This window comes from Aulonocara stuartgranti (genome assembly GCF_965226115.1).
Source record: "Aulonocara stuartgranti genome assembly, chromosome: 12".
NCBI classification, from domain to species: domain Eukaryota; kingdom Metazoa; phylum Chordata; class Actinopteri; order Cichliformes; family Cichlidae; genus Aulonocara; species Aulonocara stuartgranti.
The window spans coordinates 15,948,796-15,971,936 of record NC_138948.1 but is presented as its reverse complement, the minus strand read 5'-3'; the positions used below and the strand labels follow the sequence as shown (position 1 = coordinate 15,971,936).

The 23,141-nt window shown below is 39.5% G+C and overlaps 1 protein-coding gene across 6 annotated transcripts in view; it reads left to right on the top strand.

Annotated features, from left to right (window-relative positions):
* Positions 1-23,141, top strand: part of grid2 (glutamate receptor, ionotropic, delta 2) — a 555,291-nt gene that overhangs the window by 312,756 nt on the left and 219,394 nt on the right. For all 6 annotated transcript variants that reach the window (XR_014279959.1, XM_082553593.1, XM_082553595.1 and 3 more), the window contains exon 3: positions 1,804-2,091. Coding sequence is in view for 5 of the 6 variants with exons in the window: in XM_082553593.1 (XP_082409719.1) it covers positions 1,804-2,091 (288 nt within the window). In the remaining variant the exon portion in view is untranslated. The remainder of the gene's footprint in view (positions 1-1,803; positions 2,092-23,141) is intronic.

Sequence of the window (23,141 nt, the reverse complement as noted above, 5' to 3'; positions counted from 1 at the left end):
CCAGTCAGTCAACTTCAAGTCAAACTGTTTTTGAGCAGACCATCCCTCATACGTATTTAATCTTCTGTGTTAACTTTTTTGTTTATAATTTCAGACAAATAAAGAGTGACATGAATTTGGTTTTAGGGTGACTGTAACATCTCGTAAATAAATAAGGCCAGTGATGCTTGAACTAATGTGAATTAATTAAACTTGATTTAATTAAACAAACTGAATTAAACTACAAAACGAAATTAATCAGACAGCACGCTATGCATCAGTAAAACACGCATGCACACAAATCTACAGGCACACATACTAATTTCTCCTGATTTGAGACTTCATCCTCACCTCTTTGAACACTTTGAAATCCAACTCATTAGGTTGTTTTTGTGCAACCAGCTGACACGGTATTCATTGTCATATTGTATAGGTCACATGTTACACACACACACACACACACACTTGCACACATGCAGTGCTTTATTCTGCCCTCTCAGCACGATGATTCTGTCTCCTCGAGCTTCTCTTTTTCTAAAACTTTTTTTCTTTTCACTTTCTTTCTTTGGCTTTATTTTTGCAGTGTCAACAGATTACTCCCTGTGGCATTACACAGGCTGACTGTGTGTGTTTTAGATTGTGCTAACTTGCTTTTATACATTGCCATTTCACAGTTTGTGTGTCTGCATCTCTGTTTGTGTTGCTATACTGTCTTTAAACAGTCTTTCACCGCTCTTTGTTTTTCTCAGTAAATCTGTGACAGGATTTTAGTCAGCTAGGAGTAAAATAAACACTGCTAACATTAAAGGATGCAGTGAGGAGCAGAAGAGGAGGATGAAATGAGGATCAGGATAGATAAGGGATGGAAAAGGGAGAGGGAAAGCTGGGGACTTTCAGAGAGGCAAACAAAAAACCAAAGCAATAAAGAGGTGAAGAGTCAAAAGAGTGAAGAAGCAAGGATAGGTGAATGTTTATGTTACCATGAGGGTAAACAAGAGATGATGGAGAAAGCGGCTGGTGAGTGAAGATGTTGCGAAAGATTGGGAGGTGAAAATCGAAAGATTCTGAAGGAGGAATGTTAGATAGGATGTGGCACAGGAAAGCAGATGATTCCAAACTGAGGACACTGTATAGTATTCTGCAGTGCTGTAAGGCACTTAAAATAAAAATCACTGCAAGACTGTGACTCTGAAATGATTGGGGCTGAAAGGTAAGCACTCAGAGGGGCTGTTTTGAACAAGAAGGGAGATAACAGGGGAGTGGGTTGAGAGGGTAGGAGGTAGAGGTATATTTGATAGCACTAGAGGCCTAACAGGAAGGAATAAGAAGTGAAGTAAGCACACACAAAGTGTCTCATTGCTGAGGAGAATTTAGGAAGCGGAGCACAAAAAGTCTCTGGCAAAAGTGACATATTTTGAATAGATATATTTATGAGTCCTTATGTTTTCTAATAGCGTTTTACATCACGGCAACACTGTTACTACTCTGCTACCATATATCTGTTTAATTATACTTCCTTCTTTCTTTTTCTAGACAACACAACATATGACTGTAATAGCTTGGTATTCATAATAAATGTCCAGTGCATTTGGAAACAATCTCCAAAATGTTTTTCCGGGCCCTTTAATTAACTCTGCAATGTGGTGACCTTGCCTTGGTGCACTCTTACTCTTTTACAAAGACTCCTAGGATCAACAGTATGACATATACTTTCACTGGTGATTTTTCTTAGAATAAAACAAGTAGTACAACATTTTTTCTATGCTTTGAAATCTAATATATGCCTTCTTTTTTTCTTCTTTGTCTGCTCCCTCCTTCCGTTAGCCTGTGAGCTGATGAACCGTGGAATCCTGGCTCTGGTCAGTTCAATTGGCTGCATGTCGGCAGGCAGCCTTCAAACTCTAGCTGATGCCATGCACATCCCCCACCTCTTTATCCAGCGCTCCCCAGCGGGAACACCCCGTTCAGCCTGCCCACCGACCAGTCGAGTCCCTGGAACAGATGACTACACCTTAATGGTTCGCCCACCTGTCTATCTCAATGAGGTCATCATGCAAGTGGTATCTGAGTATAGCTGGCAGAAGTTTGTTCTCTTCTATGATTCTGATTTCGGTAAGGAAATATCTATCTATCTGTCTGTCTGTGTCCATTACATACAAACGCGACATTTTAGTAGGTTATGAAGACGATCTGCTTTAACTGCCGTCTCCAACAGTACATTACAGAGAAAGATAATGGACACACTTCCTTTTTGTTTTTTTCTTACCTTCTCTCGCCCAAACACACATGGATAGACAGGCGTATACATGCGTATACGTGTGCCAGGGCACACTGAAAGAGGCAACCTGTGTCTTCATGCAAGTGACACATCTGTTTGTGTGGATGCGTTACTTTTCTTTATCTCGCGACCACGCTTTCTGGTCCATTAATTCTATCATTAGACCAGAAACATCTTTGTGTCCCTTTTATAAAGAGCCGAAAAGATTTGTCAACCTTGGTCAGTTTTCTTCTAATATTTCTTTTGCTGTTGGTGTGTGTGCAGATATATATGTTGTTGGGTTTTTTTGTTTTGCTTTTTTGTAGTATCTGTGCATGATGTTTGTTGGGGCTGCATAAGTTGTACGATTAGTGACCCCACCCATTGCAATTCCTTGTCTACAACAAACCTATTATCTCTTTACTCAGTTGATCCTCTCCTTGTGTTTGAGGTTACAAACTTGATCAAACTCTCATATACCATATACCCTTTCAGTATATGTCTACACAGGGTCAAGAGCATGTTCTGGTCTGATTTATCCTCCTCATCACTAGATTGACTGCCTGTCATTGTAGGGCTTTCCTTCCAGGTCAACCATCTATCTTTACTTTCATTTCAAAAGGTGATACAGAAGATAAAGGTACTAAGGCAAAGCTTCTAATAGGTTAAAACTCAGAAAAAAATACTTTGGTATCATGCTTGCTAATGGAAAACACCAGCAGTGACATCATTCATTGGTGGGTCGACTGAAGTACAGCACTAAGAGCTTTAGCTCATAGAAAGCAATGTATACGCTTTCTGCCCTAGGTGATTCATTGTTGATTTACTTGTCATAGCCATAATGGAGCTCCATTCCTCTCATTGCAGTCAATTTACATAATCAATATGTTGTATGCATTGAACTCCGATGGGATCACTCCTGTGGACATATTTTTAAGTTGAAGGTTGAAGCATTTAGTCAGTGTACTGAGAACAGTAGGTCATAAAATGTATCTTCTAACTAGGCAGCTCTGCCAAGCATTTTATACTGAATGAATACTGAACATTGTTAATGGTGCCCTTTTAGAAATGCTAATGCTAACAGCATGATAAAACAACATTTGAAAACAGAATTTTTATCCAGTCTGGTAGTTGATAGTCTATATTCCAAAAGCAATTTCAAGTGTGCTAAGAACCACAGTCTTCCTCTATGAGTCTGCTACACTGTTAGCATAATGTTAGCTAATGTTTAACATGGCATTAGTTTGTGGAGAAAGATTAATGTTACAAGGTCTTCAATGATAAAAACAAAACACACACACAAAAAAACCAGAGAAAACCTCAACAATCAGACAACTCCCTGCGAGGAAGCACTTCAGACTTGACAATAGAAAGAAAAAAACTCCCTTTTAATAGGAAAGAACTTCTGGTAGAAACAGCTAGACCGGTCGGGGTGTCGCATTGAATATATAGATATACAACTAATGTGTGTCTGACAATAACTTTTAAATCCAAAAGTTTTTTGTCAGAGTTAACTGGTCGAAACCTTTCATTATACTCAAACCCGGTAGGTTTAGTTTCCTCTCTTGATTATGCAAAGTTAAGCAATCCTGTGGAAGCCTTCCATACAGAACACGAGGTCTTTAAAATTGCATGCAGATTATGAAATGATATATTTATTCCTTCAGGGATAAGTTTTTTCTAACCTTGCTTTTATCATGACTGTACGTGGATTTTTTTTACCTTTTCAAGCTAGCACTTGTTAAACCACCCATTTTAAATCTAAAATTACTCCCAAATGTACCGTTTACATGTAATATAGTAAAACTATATGTAATATAATGTACAAAACATACATATACACACACGCATGCAGGCACAAGTTGGTACTTCACTTTAATCCCTCCACCCTCTGTGACCACTGATTCATCAGATGGATAATCTGGGGTTTCTCCGTGCTGTTCTCTCAGCCACAGAAGGCCCCTTTAAAGACATCACTGCAGTTCCCTAATGGCCTAACCTCCTGTTTAAGGAAAAAAGGCAGAGGCAAGAGAGAGGGAGAGAGGGAGAAACTTAGAGAGAAGCAGAAAGAGAAACAGAGATGGTCTTTTAAGATGATAGCAATGTTCCCAAAAGGCCTTGCTTCTGTACAAGGAGAGTTCTTTAGAGAACAGACAGTCAAGTGTGTCCTCTCAAATGAAGCTACGGTGAAACTGTCCCAATCCCTATTTTCAGCTCTACTGGTGCGTTCCGGACACTGAGAACACATGTTTTCTCTCTATCATTTTTCCCTCCCTTCTCACGGTTTATCTCTCTTCTCCATTTTCCTTTTCTTCTCTGACCACCTATGTGATTTTTCTTCCAGTTTTTCCTCAGGTGTCTAATATTCTAACTGTAAAATATGATGTATGTTGAAAATTAGAATGACAGTTGTCATTACAACTGAGTGACCTTGCTCATAATCCACTCAGAACCATAGGATCATTGGCCTCGTTGGAAAAACACAGGGAGCACCGCTTTGTGGAAAAAACCCTGTTGACATTAAGATGATTTGTTTTGCTTTGCTGTTAGCCAATGACAAGAGGGACCTTAGGCACAATGGAAAAAGGTTAAAGCACGGAAAAGCCATTTTAAAACTGTGCTGTGTGGTTAACAGCATTTTATTTTTTCTTATTCGGAAAAATCAATACAGTTGCTGAATATAAGTTTCTGTGTGGATAAATGCACTTATTGCTTTTAGAATGTTACTGGAAATCTTATTAGAGTGGAGGACAAATTCATGTGATCCCCTGTTGAATTTGTAAGTTCGCTTACTTACAAACTACAAAATATCAACCAAAAATTCATAGAAACACATTACATAAAAGTTGTAATTTGATTTGCATGTGACTGAGTTAAATAAGTATTTGAATCATAAGTAAAACACGATTTAGTACTTGGTAGAGAAACCTTTGTTACCAATTACAGCAGTAAGCTGTTTTTCTGTAGTTGGTCACCAGGTTTGCCCACATTTCAGGATATTGTCCCACTTCTCTTTACGGAAACTCTCTAAATCCTTTAGGTTTCTTAGTTGCTGCTTGACAACTCGAACTCTGGCCACTCTTTGACCTTAATGTGCATCTTCTTTAGTCACTCCTTTGCTGACTTAGCAATATGTTTTGGGTCATTGTCATCATGAAAGAACCATCTTCAGTGTTCTTGCTGAGGGAAGGAGGGATGTTTCTTTGTGCTTGACTGTCAGAACGGTGTTTTTTGGGTCATGTTCAGCATTTCTCTTGACAAACATAGATTAGTTGAGTTGATGTTTCTAAATAACTGGAAAAGCAGTTGTCACCTTTTCACCAAACTTCCTGCTAATAGTCCTGTAGCCCATTCTATCCTTGTGCAGGTCTACAGAGGATGTACCTGACATCCTTTAACAGCTTTTTGGTCTTGCCCATGGTGGTGGATAAGTTGGGATGTATGAAACTGGTTCTGTGCACAGTTGGGCTTTATCAAACAACGAATGTCAATCAGGAGTACCCATAATAGATTGATTGATTGATTGATTGATTGATTGATTGATTGATTGATTGATCGTAATCTGTTTGCCACATGGGCACAAGGTCAATCTGCAGGACTCAGAATTCAGGTTGTAGGGGCTCAAATACTTATTTCTCCCAATGGCATGTGAATTCCATATTATCTTTGAGGTCACAGATAATATATACTTAATTTTTGACCTCATTAATCCACAGATTGTGACATCGAAAACAGCTATATGCCACTAGACTATTGAGAAGTCACTTACGTATATGCATCAACAAGGGGCACAGCCACTTACCTCACAAAGACTCCAACGCTAAATTTACTTTGGAGGTCAATAGAAAAACTCTGCAAATGAGTAGCATGCACCTCCTTGTTCCATTTTTCCCCACTATTGCACTGTGAAAAGTGTGAAAATGCCACTGCTGCCACAGCTTGTTGTGTATGACTTTGCTGTAGTGATGTTACACTAAAGAGTGTCATGCCACCTTGCATTGAGGAAAGAAAGAAAGAAAGAAAGAAAGAAAGAAAGAAAGAAAGAACTGTAATACTGTTGACTACACAGTCAAGTGGGGAAAGAAAAGTGTTTAAACACTAGGTCTTCTGGGATTTTTCTTTCTGAAAATGGTTTTACATTCAGAAATAACAGAATTGAAAATTTGTCTATTTTTTAATGAAAAAACAAAACAAAAAAGCAATAAAGATATCCATGTTTGGAAACACAGTATTGACTTTCCACTGTACATTGCAGTCACTTGTGTTATACAGATGAGCAGAGGTGTGGACTCGAGTCACATGACTTGGACTCGAGTCAGACTCGAGTCATTAATTTTATGACTTTAGACTTGACTTGAAAAAATGTTCTAAGACTTGTGACTTGACTTGGACTTTTACACCAATGACTTGGGACTTGAATTGGACTTGAACCGGTTTACTTGAAAAGACTTGATATTTTACCCCAAATATAAAATTTAACATGCATATTATATAGAGATTGAAAATGTGACGTCATTCACGGGTAGAACCGCAAAGGATTCTGGGAACTCGTGGCAAGCGGTACTAGCGCACGCAGGCTTTCAATTGAAATCAGTCACACAGCGATAAAAAGAAACACAAAAATGTCAAGAAGCCGTTGTATTATTAACTGCAATAGCCGGTCGCATGACAGCCACGGGAAGCCGACGGGTAAAGAGATTGGTTGTTATCGGATTACGTCGTTGAAGAGAAATTGTTCAAGCCATGTTTCCGAAGTAACAAAGACGGCCTGGATTGCAGCCATTCAAACGATCAAATATAACGTCCCAGAACACTCCAGCTCACAGGTTAGTCTGCTCCAAGCATTTACACGAAGGTCAGTGTTTTTTAGTAGTTAATACGTCATTTTCATTACATAATTGGTAATATAGGTTACAAGCAAGTCTGGCGCTGAACAGAAATTGTTGCGCTATGCTCCTTTGTTTATTGTGCATAAATAGTGAATTGTCCTGACACAATATTGCGTTTCGCTTCTGTTATTATGGTACATTGACAAAAACATATACTTTTATTCACAGGATAAAACAGGGTTTTTGTATCACTAATTGCCCAGTACGATTACAGCATACAATATTGTTGTCACTGCTACATTTCTGTGATGGGTACCAGAAATTATTTCCACTACTAATTAATTACCCTTGAGCTCAAAGGTCCTATTAATAAACGGTTAAGGAATGTGTATTTATGAAGACGATTTGTGAGACTGGTAAACTTATGATACGTACGATGGTCTTTCTTTCTACACGGTGCATTTCAAGGTCCTGCACCCATCCGTCGGTAAACTGTACCTGGGCTTGTTGCAGTGACCTGAAGTTACTAAACTTCATGAGTGTATGCACTCACTCCAAGAACCGTATAATTATAAATATGCATATAAATATGCTACGATGAGATAGCTGACTTCATCTAACTAGCAAATGTTGTCCAGGCTACGTTGGTGATACAGTTTTTTTTAATGTGTATGATATTTTTGTCATGCGATTTTAAAGCCGGTCCTACAACCGCATCCAAGAATAACATGCAGCTTATCTCAGAACTGTCGGTGAAAATTATTCTTGGAGCTAGGTTTAATTGAGCTGCATTTTAAAGAGGTGCAATTTCACAATTTGTGTATATTTTCTAAGTTCACTATTTTGTCATGTGTTGAGAAAAACACAGATTTTAAAATTACATGGTCTAATATTTACATTTAGCATATAACTGCAACATTATTTTTTCGTTTTTTTTTTTTAAAGACTCGAAAGGACTTGAAATTCAAAGTTTCAGACTTGTGACTTGACTCGAATTTTACACCAGTGACTTGAGACTCGACTCTGACTTGCCTGACATTACTTGAGACTTGACTTGAGACTTGAGGATAAAGACTTGAGACTTACTTGAGACTTGCAAAACAATGACTTGGTCCCACCTCTGCAGATGAGTAACAAATTAAAGGAGAAAGCCAACATCAGAAAAAGTAAGAAAATGGTAAATCGAGTGGTGTTTATGCAGAACTTTTCTATTCCATCACTCAGTCACTTTTACTTAGTGTTTTTTCTATCAGAAACATTCTGACATTGAGAGATATAAGGGGGTAAGTAGGGGTTGAATATTTTTCCCTAAGAATACTTTGACCTCATTTGGTATTTTCATAATGGGGGTGGGGAGCATTGTCATACCTCTCTCCATAATTCGCCATTACTCTTCAGTATGGTCAAGATCTGACTTTATCAAGACTTCAGCAAATTAATCACATTATTTCATTTTCATCAAACTATTCATCATTCATAGATGCTGGCATGGAAGATACCACTCCCATCAGGACAGAAATGTTTCATCACCGGGAAAGGTGGTTGCGCAGAACAACTTTATGTATATATTAACATTTTCTTTAATACTAAGTTTGTTGGTATGCCTGCTTAAGTATGCCTGTTTTACATTTTAAATGGAAGAAGATGATCAGTTGATCTCCACACCATCATTGGAGTGCTATATATTTATAGCATGACAAGCATATTAAAAATCACTCAGAGCTAATTATTTCTTCTCAGATTGCTCCTAAAGGGACAAAGTACCCACTCACTAGGGCTGCAACGATTAGTCGAGTTGTCAAGATTACATCGACTATCAAAATCATCGACGACTAATTTAATAGTTGAAGCTTTGTAAGATCCCAAAAGATGCAGGAATAAGTAGTAGGATTTAAGAGTGTAATAACGGACTGAAACAGAAGATGGCAGCACTGCATGTACAAGGATGCCAGCTGCTGTTAAACCCCTTTAAACTTTTAGGAGCCAAAAAGGGTGTAGTTTGTGTCTGTGAGTCCTCATGTGTACACCTGTGAGCATGAGCGCGCTTGTATTTAAAAGGTTCCTTCATGTAATGATCTGCTAGACACCACATATTTTCAAAAGCGCTCTGACGTTTTCGGAGACGTCCGTTACCCACCAACTTGATAGCTAGCCGGGCTTCAAGGCTCACTAGAGCCTGTGAGAACACCGGACTCCCGGCAAATCGTTTTCAACCCACCACCGTCTTTCGCTACTCAGGTTAAACAAGATATATAAGTCACTTAGATAACTTCAAAATGTTATTGTTTGGCTTTTTTTTCAGTATTTTTTAGTACATTTGTTCCTGAGTAAATCGGTTTGGCTGAGATTAAAGTTATCGTTTTTACACAGCTGAATAAACGTCAAGCAGACAACTGATTATCAGAAGTGTGAGATGCTCGAGAATATACTCCGGTGTCCTGTTATATTATAGATAGCAAGGAGCAGACGGCTGAGTTTATTAAACTTCACCGAGACAATCTGCAAATTTAATTAAAATTTAGTAAACTATCATCTTGTCTTTATTTTTAGTTAGCACATACCTTAAACACTTCAAGCTGTAAGCTAATGATAGTTATATAAGAGCTGATGCATGCTGGTGCAATAAGCTGTACGTTTTACGTCCAATGGATGCATGATCTGATTAGTCGACTGTTGTGGGATTTCTCTTTAGTGTATTGTCCTTTAATGTATTGTCTTGATGAAATGCTTTCATGTTATTTAGTTTAGTACGTCTGGTTCACACCTCATTCACGCAGAGAAACAGATGGTGAGAAACTGGTGAATGTCTCCCAGGAGACGGAAGCTCACACAGGAAGACTTGACCCCAGAGTGGGGGAGATTCACACAGGTGATAGAGAGTTTTTCTGTTTAGAGCCAAGGTGTGAACTGCAACTGTAAAAGCCTTTTGTTCTGCGACTGTGTATAAAAGGGACCTGAATTGTTCATTATCAGAGACGACTTTCAGTGCCCCCTGACTGACGGTCCCTCCTTATGCATGAGATAGTTCAGTTCAGTTCAGTTCAGTTCTTTTTTATTTCAAACATATACATTCACCAACGTTTCATAAAATCATTCCATACAGTTGTTTGAAAAGGAGTAGGCAGAAGTATATACTTATTTAGCCCTATCCTCATCATCTAAATTTGAACAACAAAAATGTATACGCCTTCAACTTAGAACATAACATCTCAAAAAAATATTTGCACATGTTCAACTAAAACTATATTTAGATTTGCTAATTTGCAGAAGAAAATAAACATCAGTTTGACTGCTGTCTTGGGTTAATTGCATTTTCTTCATTCTTATACTTATTTAAAATTTCTTTTTTGAGTTTTATTTTAATAAACTGGTTTATATCACTACTGACCTTTATTTCTTCTTTTAACTCATTCCAGAATTTAACTCCCGCTATTGAAATAGACATCCTTTTCAATGTTGTTCTTACTCTTTGTAATTTTAAATTCCACTTCCCTCTAAAATTATACCTCCCTTCTCTTTCTAAGAACCATTTACTTATTTCGATTGGGAGCATCCCTTTCCTTACCTTATATATTATTTTCACTGTTTTAAACTTCACCAGATCCTGGAATTTTATAGCTTGCGTCCTAATAAAGAGTGCATTTGTGTGAGCCCTATACCCCTCCTGATTTATTAGTCTAATGGCCCTTTTCTGCATTATGATTATAGTCTGAATATTACTTTTATATGTATTTCCCCAAACCTCTACACAATAACTCATGTATGGTAATAGCAAAGCACAATATAACATATACAATTTTTTCCTATCCAGAAACTGTTTTACTTTCCCCAAGACAGCAATGCCCCGTGCTAACTTTCCCCTCACATAAGTGATGTGTGATTTCCAACAGGCCTTTTGATCAATGATCACACCAAGAAATTTTATGGCATTAACCCTTTCTAGATATATATTATCGACACAAATTTCAATGTTAATGTTTTTCTTATAGTTTCCGAATAACATAAATTTTGTTTTATTTAAATTTAAGGACAATTTGTTTCTATCAAACCACTTCTTTAATATCTTCAACTCCTGTGTGATCACCTCCAAAACCTGTTGAAATTCTGCACCTGAACAAAGTATATTGGTATCATCTGCAAAAATTACAAACTTTAGTATCTTCGATACTTTACAAATATCATTTATATACATAAGAAACATTTTCGGACCCAATACCGATCCTTGAGGTACTACAATATTCAATATCCATCAATTTAGATTTAAACTCATTTATTTGTACATATTGCTGTCGATTCATCACATAGCTGTTTATCCAATCCAGTACCACACCCCTGAACCCATATTTTTCCAGTTTGATTTTTAGAATTTCGTGGTCAACAGTATCAAATGCTTTTTTTAGATCTAGAAAGACTCCTAGTGCATACTTCTTGTTATCCATACATTCTGTTATTTCTTTCATTAAATCCATCAATGCCAAAACTGTTGATCTATTATTTCTAAACCCATACTGGCAATTTGCCAACAGATCATATTTATCCACAAAGCTATCAAATCTCTTTAGAAATAGTTTTTCCAGTATCTTAGAAAACTGGGAGAGTACTGACACTGGTCTATAATTTGTAAAACAATGCTTTTCACATGATTTATAAATAGGAATAATTTTTGCAACTTTCATTTTTTGTGGAAAAAAAATGAAAGTTGCAAAATAGCTGAAATAAAGGTGTTGTTACAACTCATTGTGTCTGCAGGCTTTGGTAATTAAAATTTCCACAACATCGACTAATCGCAAAAATAATCGGTGACTAGTCGACTATCAAAATAATCGTTTGTGGCAGCCCTACCACTCCCCCAGAGATTTAGGCAAGGAGTGTTTTTCTTAGTTTCTTTAAATAACAATTGATTTTGTCTCATTTCTGTACAACTCCTTTTTAGAATTTCTTTGCATAAAAAAGACACCAACCAGCAGAGACAGAGTTCCACCTGTCTAATGAAGACGTGGCTGCAGCAAAGGGAGAGGTGGGCTAGAGGCTCCAGACAATGAGCACCTTCGTTATCACTATAGGTGTAGATAGGTGTGGCATCAAAGAAAAACAACCCACTAGGAACATTCCAGATCCTAATCCAACAGCCGGAAACAGCAAAAGAGAGCAACTGACGTTGAGAGAGTAGCCCTCACTGAACTGAAAACACAGAAGGACGGAGGGAGAAGCTAGCTACTGTCTGGTATGCTGAATGGCAAAAAAAGGGGCAAGGAAAGCTGTACAAGCCCAGCACCTTCATCGCAAACCAGTTCGGATTTGTGCTACTGGGACAGAAGCACAGTGGTCACCTGTTTTTCTCAACTGAGACAATTAATAGCTACACAAGATAATGACCCCAAGCAGCAAATCTACAGCATGGAAGTCCAGACCTCAACCTGACTGAAATGCTGTGTATAAAGGAATGCTTGCAAATGTCCCATCCATTCGCTTCCGCTTATCCTTTTCAGGGTCGCGGGGGGTGCTGGAGCCAATCCCAGCTGTCATAGGGCGAGAGGCGGGGTACACCCTGGACAGGTCGCCAGTCTGTCGCAGGGCTAACACACAAGGACAGACAACCATTCATACTCACATTCACTCCTAGTGACAATTTGGATTATCCAATTAACCTATCCCCACAAACTGCATGTCTTTGGACGGTGGGAGGAAGCTTGCAAATGTCATTGATTTGAATTTATTGCTGCTAACTGCTGGTTCTGTTAACGACTCAATCATAGAATGATGTCTCCACGGAGGATTTAGGCTGTCATCTGCTGAGGCCAGCTGAGGCTAAGAGGTAACAATCTTACCGCCGTCGTTTAGCCGCTCCGGTTCCGAGTGCCAGGACCCTCCGTCCTTTCGCCTGTCGGGACCGGGAAGGCCCCCGGTTCTGGTCGGTCCAGCTGCCTGCGGTCTCCGTTTTCAGCCGCGGAGCCGGCCCTGCTGCTGGCGCTACTGATGATTAGCTGTGGCGTTTGTGGGTGTGCGCGGGAGACAGCGAGCAGGCCGTGCACGGAATCAAGGATCAGAGGATGGCCCTCTGCTCGGACGAGGCTTTTCAGGAACTATTACAAAGAATCCACGACATGGAAATGAAAATCCGACGCCTTGAGGAGAACGCCAAAAGCAAAAGCAATAAAACTCTGCCGGTGGCTTACGGCAAGCAACAACCGGGCGGATCAATACTGTTAAGAAATATACTCTAAAACACTTCTTCAGTAAAGACTCAGAGAAGAGAAACACACAGAACTTCTTGCTAGCAAGGGCAGCCTCCAGCACTGAGGCTCGCGCTGAGAAACTGCCCCGGTCTTTATTTATACTTCAGTGAGCGTTTGTTCCTTACATTGGAATGTGGAGGTGTACGTGTGTGTGTGTGTGTGTGTGTGTGTGCGTGTGTGTGTGTGTGTGTGTGGGGTCAGAGTGTGACCCCATAAAGACTTCCCTAAACCTGCTGGTCTCGAAGTCCAGCAATTCATCAAACCAAAAAGCACTTAGACTAAAACAGATATAGCTACGTTAATCCTACCGTAAAACAATAAAACAAGGTACGACCTCTTCTCATACTCCTAGGATGTGGGGGTGAACACCCTAGAATGTTACAGACCTCCTAGGATGAGACATTCTTTCAATATGCCACCAACTATATACTTCTAAAATGATTACATGCAGCATTCTACCACATGCAAACTTATATCATTAAAGTATTATACCATCAACACAGAGTGGGACCCCTCCGAGCGGAGGACGTTTGTCCCCATTCATCAGACCTTTGGCCCCCACTTAGACGGGAGACTCCCAAGAAGATAAAGGAACATCGAAAGACACTCCAACAAGAAATAACTTTGATTATTCCTCTAAAAAATAGATTTGCGCCTCTCAGCTCATCACCGTCCAGCCCGCAACGACTGTCAGCTGCAGAGTGAGGTCACCGGAATGTAAATAAAGATAAAACAAGCCGCACGAAATGGGCAAAGAGAACAGAGAACAGCAAGCGAGGGAGAGCACTTGACGGATCAATCAAAGGAATTGAACAGCTATGCATCAATACTATGCATAGCTGGTATGCATAGTATTGATGCATTTAATTGTCCACAAATGACAGTAAAAGAAATTTCTGAGAGGATTCCATCAATTATTGAGAATAACCCAGAGCTAGAAAAAGTTGTTGTTCATGCTGGAGCTGCTGACATCCTTTTGAAAAAATCCGAAAATTTAAAGAAAGACTTTGTGGATTTACTTCAGAACTTTGACAACCACAAGGTGCAACTCCACGTATCTGGACCAGGGTTTTAATAGTTTTGCAATTTTCATTCGTTTTTATTTTTATTTCGTTTTGACTTCAGATTTTCAATTTTATGTTAGTTTTAATTAGTTTTTACCAATTGTTTGCTAGTTTAGTTTAGTTTTTATTTTTTTGAAAATCATTAGTTTCAGTTTAGTTTTGATTAGTTTCAGTTATAGTTTTAGTTGTGTTTGCAATAATTAAGTGTAACAAAATCCCAGTTTCATCATATCAGTCATGCTCTTCTGCTTATCCTTGGGTATGTTGCTATTCCAGCTACCATGCCCTGCACAGGTCGCCTGTCTGTCGCAGGGCTAACACGCAGAGACAGACAACTCACATTCCCACCTATGGGTTCTTTAAATAAATAAATAAAGGCAGATGAAAAACCATTGATACCAGGCAACTATAAAATGTATATCTTGGCCCCAATGAGACTATTAACTCTTGCAGCACCGGGTGTTAAGGCAATTGACTCACACAGTTATGTAGATGTCCCCGTCCTGTTGTCTCGGGATGCATCACGCTGCCTTGCCTGGTGTTAGCTTCTGTTTCTGGGGATGAGGGTTGAGTGTGCTCCCTTACCTTCTCAAGGTAAGCTAGGTTAGCCTTCTTGTGTGAGCTTTTCAAGCGCACTTTAAGGTTTGTGGGATTTTTTTCCCTTTAGAAATGTCCCTCATAATTTGTCTCTTTCCACTACAAGACACTTGCTTTATCCAAAACACAGTCATATTCAAAGTAATCCCAAATTGGACTCTGGCGCTTTCTCCTGACTTTTCCTGACATGATTCTGCGCGTGGACGGAGCAGCGACACAGACGACTCGACTAACATACTTACCACCTGCTGGCATAATGAGACACAGCAAGAAAAAAAAATCTGGAAACGAAACTTCTTTTTCACCCTTGGCTATTGTAGAACACGCACACATCAACGAAAACTAAACACATTTTTGCTATAAATTCAGTTCATTTTAGTTAGTTTTGTGAACACTCATTACAGTTTTAGTTAGTTTTCCTTTTTTTGTTTTTATTTTTATTTCCGTTAACGAAAATGTTTTTTCACTTCTAGTTTTCGTTATTTCGTTAGTTTTCGTTAACGATAATAACCTTGATCTGGACCGATTCCAGCAACGCCCTACGATGAAGAATATAGCAGGGTGAAATGGTTCAGCAGGTTTGTTAAAACTGTCTGTGCTGAAAGGTCAATTCGATATCTAAATAATTTTAAGATTTTTTTGTGGAAGGAAGCACCTGCTTACAAGAAACGAACGTAACATTAATAAGAAAGGTCAGAGGCTTTATCTTCTGAACTCAGTGTCTCACGTGAACTCATCGCCCTGTTCTCAAATTGAGATAAAGACGTCAGTATCAGCGAGACACACAGTGGACGCCAACCAGCTTTATCACACAGAGACCATGACGTACTTGCACCTTTCAGTGATAAGCCTGCCAGAGACGTATCAGCCGACCCAAAAACAATGGCACCTGACGACTCTCGAAAGAAACACAGAGTTTCAGCAACACTGTGCAGAAACACATCAGTTGACATAGCTCAAGCAGCTGAGTTAATATGCCAGCCCCCAACAACTTCACTTCCAGCAGAGTTTACAGCGACTCCAGCCAAATATGCAGGTTCAACTCTGTGCAGAAACTCACCAGCTGATGCCTGTACACCTTCATCATCATCATCCTCATCAGTGATCATATCACCATTTAAGTCGTTTCTCGAACCCCTCCAAACCCAAATAAACAGAGGGATTCGTCTGACACCAAAAGTGGGACCACACCCACCTACTAATTATAAACAATATGGTTCTCCACTCCACCTAACCGAGTCTGATATCTGATACCGACCGGACGCCGTTACCAGATTGCATCATTCCCACCAAAATGTGTCCGGTCACACTCATTCATATACTGAAAGCAAAATACCAGTTATTATAAGCAACAGATCCTTACACACTAAAAGTACTTATAATCGAACAGTACAGAATCTGAATATAATACTGTGCAAAAATAATCTCTCAATCACTGAAAGAAATATTAAAGCAGCTGTACTAAATATTAGATCTCTATCAGGGAAGTTTCTCCTAATCAATGATTACATCATTTCACATGATATACATGTTCTCTTTCTTTCAGAAACTTGGTTAGATAGAAATTCAGAACAAGCTGTATTAATAGAGACTTGCCCAACTGATTATCACTTCATTAGTGAGACCAGAAAAAACAAAAGAGGTGGTGGTCTTGCTGTAATCTTTCACCAATCACTAAACTTTAAAAAGGTGAGTTCAGCACCTTTGAATATTTAGCTACTGAAATAAATGAACCAAAGAAAGTTTTATTTCTAAACATATATAGACCACCAAAATCTAATACAACTTTTTTAATGATTTTAATGACCTTTGCTCTGCAATATGTCTAGACTATGACCAGATAGCAATTGTGGGAGATTTTAACATTCATACTGACAAGCTTCAAGATAGCGGAACAAAAGCATTAATTGATGTCCTCCATAACTTTGATCTAATCCAGCACATTAGTGAGCCAACGCAAAATCGAGGACACACTCTGGACCTACTTATTAGCAAAGATCTAAATATCTCTAACATTGCCGTTACTGATATTGCATTATCTGATAATTTCTGCATTTCATTTGATAGCAACATCTAATCAGAGTAAGATCACTGTTAAAAAACGCTTCCTTAAAGAAAACTCAGCTGAATATTTTAAACTGATGTACACTTCCACCTTGTTTAAATCACCAACATCCACCAACACACATTCAGTAAACAAACTGACAGATGATTTTCTATCCACAATCTTAGACATGATGGATAAGATTGCATCATTCAAGGTTAAAACTGTCTCTAGTAAAAAGAAGTCTCCGTGGAGAAGTGATCCACTGGTATGTAATGAAAAAAGAGAGTGCCGGCGTGCTCAGAGAAAATGGCGGAAAACTCGACTCCAGGTTCACTGCGAGATACAGTGGGGCATAAAAGTATTTAGTCAGCCACCGATTGTGCAAGTTCCCCCACTTAAAATGATGACAGAGGTCAGTAATTTGCACCAGAGGTACACTTCAACTGTGAGAGACAGAATGTGAAAAAAAAATCCATGAATCCACATGGTAGGATTTGTAAAGAATTTATTCGTAAATTAGGGTGGAAAATAAGTATTTGGTCACCTCAAACAAGGAAAATCTCTGGCTCACACAGACCTGTAACGTCTTCTGTAAGAAGCTTTTCTGTCCCCCACTCGTTACCTGTATGAATGGCACCTGTTTGAACTCATCATCTGTATAAAAGACACCTGTCCACAGCCTCAAACAGTCAGACTCCAAACTCCGCCATGGCCAAGACCAAAGAGCTTTCGAAGGACACCAGGAAAAGTATTGTAGACCTGCACCAGACTGGGAAGAGTGAATCTACAATAGGCAAGCAGCTTGGTGTGAAAAAATCAACTGTGGGAGCAATCATCAGAAAATGGAAGACATACAAGACCACTGATAATCTCCCTCGATCTGGGGCTCCACGCAACATCTCATCCCGTGGGGTCAAAATGATCATGAGAACGGTGAGCAAAGATCCCAGAACCACACGGGGGGACCTGGTGAATGACCTGCAGAGAGCTGGGACCAAAGTAACAAAGGTCACCATCAGTAACACACTACAACGGCAAGGAATCAAATCCCGCAGTGCCAGACGTGTTCCGCTGCTGAAGCCAGTGCATGTCCAGGCCCGTCTGAAGTTTGCCATGAGAGCACATGGATGATACAGCAGAGGATTGGGAGAATGTCATGTGGTCAGATGAAACCAAAGTAGAACTTTTTGGTATAAACTCAACTCGTCGTGTTTGGAGGAAGAAGAATACGGAGTTGCATCCCAAGAACACCATATCTACTGTGAAGCATGGGGGTGGAAACATCATGCTATGGGGCTGTTTTTCTGCCAAGGGGACAGGACGACTGATCCGTGTTAAGGACAGAATGAATGGGGCCATGTATCGTGAGATTTTGAGCCAAAACCTCCTTCCATCAGTGAGAACTTTGAAGATGAAACGAGGCTGGGTCTTCCAACATGACAATGATCCAAAACACACCGCCCGGGCAACAAAGGAGTGGCTCCGTAAGAAGCATTTGAAAGTCCTGGAGTGGCCTAGCCAGTCTCCAGACCTCAACCCCATAGAAAATCTGTGGCGGGAGTTGAAAGTCCGTGTTGCTCGGCGACAGCCCCAAAACATCACTGCTCTCGAGAAGATCTGCATGGAGGAATGGGCCAAAATACCAGCTACTGTGTGTGCAAACCTGGTAAAGACCCATAGTAAACGTTTGACCTCTGTTATTGCCAACAAAGGTTATGTTACAAAGTATTGAGTTGTATTTTTGTTATTGACCAAATACTTATTTTCCACCCTGATTTACGAATAAATTCTTTACAAATCCTACCATGTGGATTCATGGATTTTTTTTTTTTCACATTCTGTCTCTCACAGTTGAAGTGTACCTCTGGTGCAAATTACTGAACTCTGTCATCATTTTAGGTGGGGGAAGTTGCACAATCGGTGGCTGACTAAATACTTTTTTGCCCCACTGTATATAAAGAGAGGCTAAATAAGTATCAACTAGCCCTGAAGGATGCAAGGGAGTCATTTTTCTCTGAGATTATTCATAGAAACAACAATAATGCTTGGAAATTATTTGCTACAGTGGAGAGATTAACTGCTACTCCAGTGGCAATAGCCCCCGAACTAAGCTCCACCAGGGCCTGCAATGATTTTGCCAGCTTCTTTATTGAAAAGATCTTGAAAATCAGAAGATCGGTGGGCACATTAGTTTCAACCCCAATACCGACGTTAAGCCCAATTAGCACTTATGCAGAGAAAATGACTCAATTTCAAATAATAAATCAATCAAGCCTCGATAAAATTATTGAGAATCTAAGCTCTGCCACCTGCTGCTTGGATATATTACCGACAGGTTTTCTTAAAAAGGTCCTCCCAGCCCTCAGGGAGGATCTGATCCAAATAGTTAACGCATTCCTCCTATCAGGTGTCTTTCCCAAAGCCTTAAAAACAGCAGTTATCAAACCAATATTAAAGAAAAAGAACCTAGACAGCACATTAATGCAAAACTACAGACCAATCTCTAATCTTCCATTTATCGGTAAAATTATTGGAAAAGCTGTTTTCCAGCAGTTAAACAGCTTTCTCACAATGAACAACCGCTTTGATATTTATCAGTCTAGTTTTCGTAGGCACCACAGCACCGAGACAGCCCTTGTCAAAGTGTTTAATGACATCCGTATAAATATTAAAAATGGGAAATCCACAGTATTGGTACTACTGGACCTTAGTGCGGCGTTTGACACCGTTGATCATGATATAGTACTGGAACGTCTAGAGAGCTGTGCCGGACTCTCTGGTACAGCACTCGACTGATTCAAGTCCTACCTTAAGAACAGGAACTTCTATGTGTCAATTAGCCAATTTTCATCACAAAATATAGAAATCACATGCAGGGTCCCCCAGGGTTCCATCCTAGGGCCCCTCTTATTTAGCATTTACATGCTCCCGTTAAGCCAGACTATAACCACCAATAATATTAACTACCACAATTATGCAGACGATATTCAACTTTATATATCAATGTCACCAGGTGATATTGAACCTATCCAAAATCTTAATAAATGCATTGAGCAAATTAATAATTGGATGTCTCATAATTTCCTTCAACTGAACAATAACAAAACTGAAGTACTTATCTTTGGACCCAAAAAAGATCGATTAAATATCAGTAATCAGCTCAAACTGGTCCAACTAGAAACTACCGATCAGGCCAGAAATTTAGGTGTAATAATGGACTCAGACCTGAACCTCCAGGGCCACATAAAAGTTATAACAAACTCAGCCTTCTATCACCTGAGGAACATTTCTAGGATTAAAGGACTGATGACACAAGGAGACCTAGAAAAACTCATCCATGCATTTATTTCTAGCCGCCTTGATTACTGTAACAGTATCTTCACAGGTTTACCCAAAAAATCAATTAGACAACTGCAGCTGATTCAGAACGCTGCTGCTCGTGTTCGCACTAGAACCAAGACAATAGAGCACATTACTCCAGTTCTAAAGTCATTACACTAGCTCCCTGTAGCTCAGAGAATAGACTTTAAAGTGCTTTTATTAGTTTATAAATCTTTTAATGGGTTAGCACCAGAGTACATTATGGATCTGCTATCATGGTACAAACCATCTAGATCAGTCAGGTCCTCCAGCTCTCGTTTATTGACCGTCCCTAGAACCAGAACTAAACATGGAGAAGCAGCTTTTTTTTTCTCTGCTCCTCACATCTGACACACTATCTGGAGAATGCAAAGCTGCAGAGACACTGAACTCTTTTAAGTCTGAAATTAAAACTTACTTATTTAGACTTGCTTATGAGTAACTGATCCTATTATGGCTCTCTACCTGTTTGTTTTAATTTTTTCATATAAATTATTGTCTTGATTATTGTTTTATTGTAAATGTTTTCTTGTATTTTACTTTTATAGTGTTTTACATTTTATTTTTTGTGTTTTATTTTAATCATGTAAAGGACCTTGAATTGCCTTGTGCTGAAAGTGTGCTATACAAATAAAATTGCCTTGCCTTGCCTTGCCTTACCTCAGCCACTCTTACAGCTACACTGGGAGATCAAAAGCTTGATCACTGGAACACTATCCCCACCTCCACCTTGCATCCAGTTTGACATCAAGCAACCAAAACTGAAAGAGGTCAGGGAGGTCATGCTAGCTGGTCACAAGTTAGTGCCTGATCACCCCCAGCTGAGTCAGTCTGGAGAAACACCCAGTGGCCCCAGGTAGATCACTAGTTGCACCAAAAGGTGTGTGTTATAAGAAGACTATGACTGATTAATAGTTGTTCACCCACACCCTTGAGATAACCGTCAAGACTTTGAAGATACCACCTTCATGCTTTGTAACCCTTACTACAGGCAGATCTTGAATAGAGAGCGAACTAAGTTGTTTTCCATAAGTCTACTTGATCTTTGAAGAAATCTTTCCTTTGATTTTATTCACTGTTATGTGGTCCATTTTGCTGCTGCTCCTTCTGGGTCTGCCTGCACAACTTCTATTTCCAGTCCTGAATGTGAACCTGTGTTTGAACTGTGCCTACAGTAAATTGCACAAGACACAGCTGAGTGAGGGCTAATGAAGATGAAAAGGGGGAGCTCGAAAAAAATGGCTACTGTGAAGTTGTTTAATGGTGTTAATTTTTTTATGGGTCTGGTGGACTCATGGTATTACTGGGTTATTAAGTCAATACCTATAACAGTTAACAGATGTTTACTTTGTCCCCATTTCAAACAATATAGACCACATATATGGTTAAAATCTGGCATTTACCTTCTGTCCACAATTTGGGTGGAAAAAAATCCAAACATATTTTTCTTGAAGCAAGGTTTTCAAATCCTATTGATGTTTACTTCTTTGAACTTAATTAGAAATGGAAAAGATTCACATTAGCCCGACCGAATAAATGGCCTTTTCGTATCCCGCCTATACAACAACTAAAGGGCAACTCTGACCTGTGTGTTGCATATGTACAGGGAGTGCAGAATTATTAGGCAAATGAGTATTTTGTCCACATCAACCTCTTCATGCATGTTGTCTTACTCCAAGCTGTATAGGCTCGAAAGCCTACTACCAATTAAGCATATTAGGTGATGTGCATCTCTGTAATGAGAAGGGGTGTGGTCTAATGACACCAACACCCTATATCAGGTATGCATAATTATTAGGCAACGTCCTTTCCTTTGGCAAAATGAGTCAAAAGAAGGACTTGACAGGCTCAGAAAAGTCAAAAATAGTGAGATATCTTGCAGAGGGATGCAGCAGTCTCAAAATTGCAAAGTTTCTGAAGCGTGATCATCGAACAATCAAGCGTTTCATTCAAAATAGTCAACAGGGTCGCAAGAAGCATGTGGAAAAACCAACCAAATAACTGCCCATGAACTGAGAAAAGTCTAGCGTGGAGCTGCCAAGATGCCACTTGCCACCAGTTTGGCCATATTTCAGAGCTGCAACATCACTGGAGTGCCCAAAAGCACAAGGTGTGCAATACTCAGAGACATGGCCAAGGTAAGAAAGGCTGAAAGACGACCACCACTGAACAAGACACACAATCTGAAACGTCAAGACTGGGCCAAGAAATATCTCAAGACTGATTTTTCTAAGGTTTTATGGACTGATGAAATGAGAGTGAGTCTTGATGGGCCAGATGGATGGACCCGTGGCTGGATTGGTAAAGGGCAGAGAGCTCCAGTCCGACTCAGACGCCAGCAAGGTGGAGGTGGAGTACTGGTTTGGGCTGGTATCATCAAAGATGAGCTTGTGGGGCCTTTTCGGGTTGAGGATGGAGTCAAGCTCAACTCCCAGTCCTAATTTTTTTTTTTGCCTGTCCCGTTTGGCTCTTTTGCCATCAGAATTATTGTCTAAAGGCAAAGAAAGATGCCCAACGGATTTACTTTACCAAATTGAACATCCCAGCCTTGCCATAATGGTCCATTTGATTCACCTTTTATTGTTTATTTTATTTTCACTTGTTGAATACAGGACAGACTTGACTGGGGGAAAGAAGGGGAAAAAGAAAGAGGGAAAGAGAAACAGCTGAGAAGAGGGACGGGGGAGAAGGGCAAAAACAAAAACCAACAGAATGGGCAAAAAAAAAAGAGAGAAAAAAAATGCATATATCGATCACCTGGATCACCTGTTG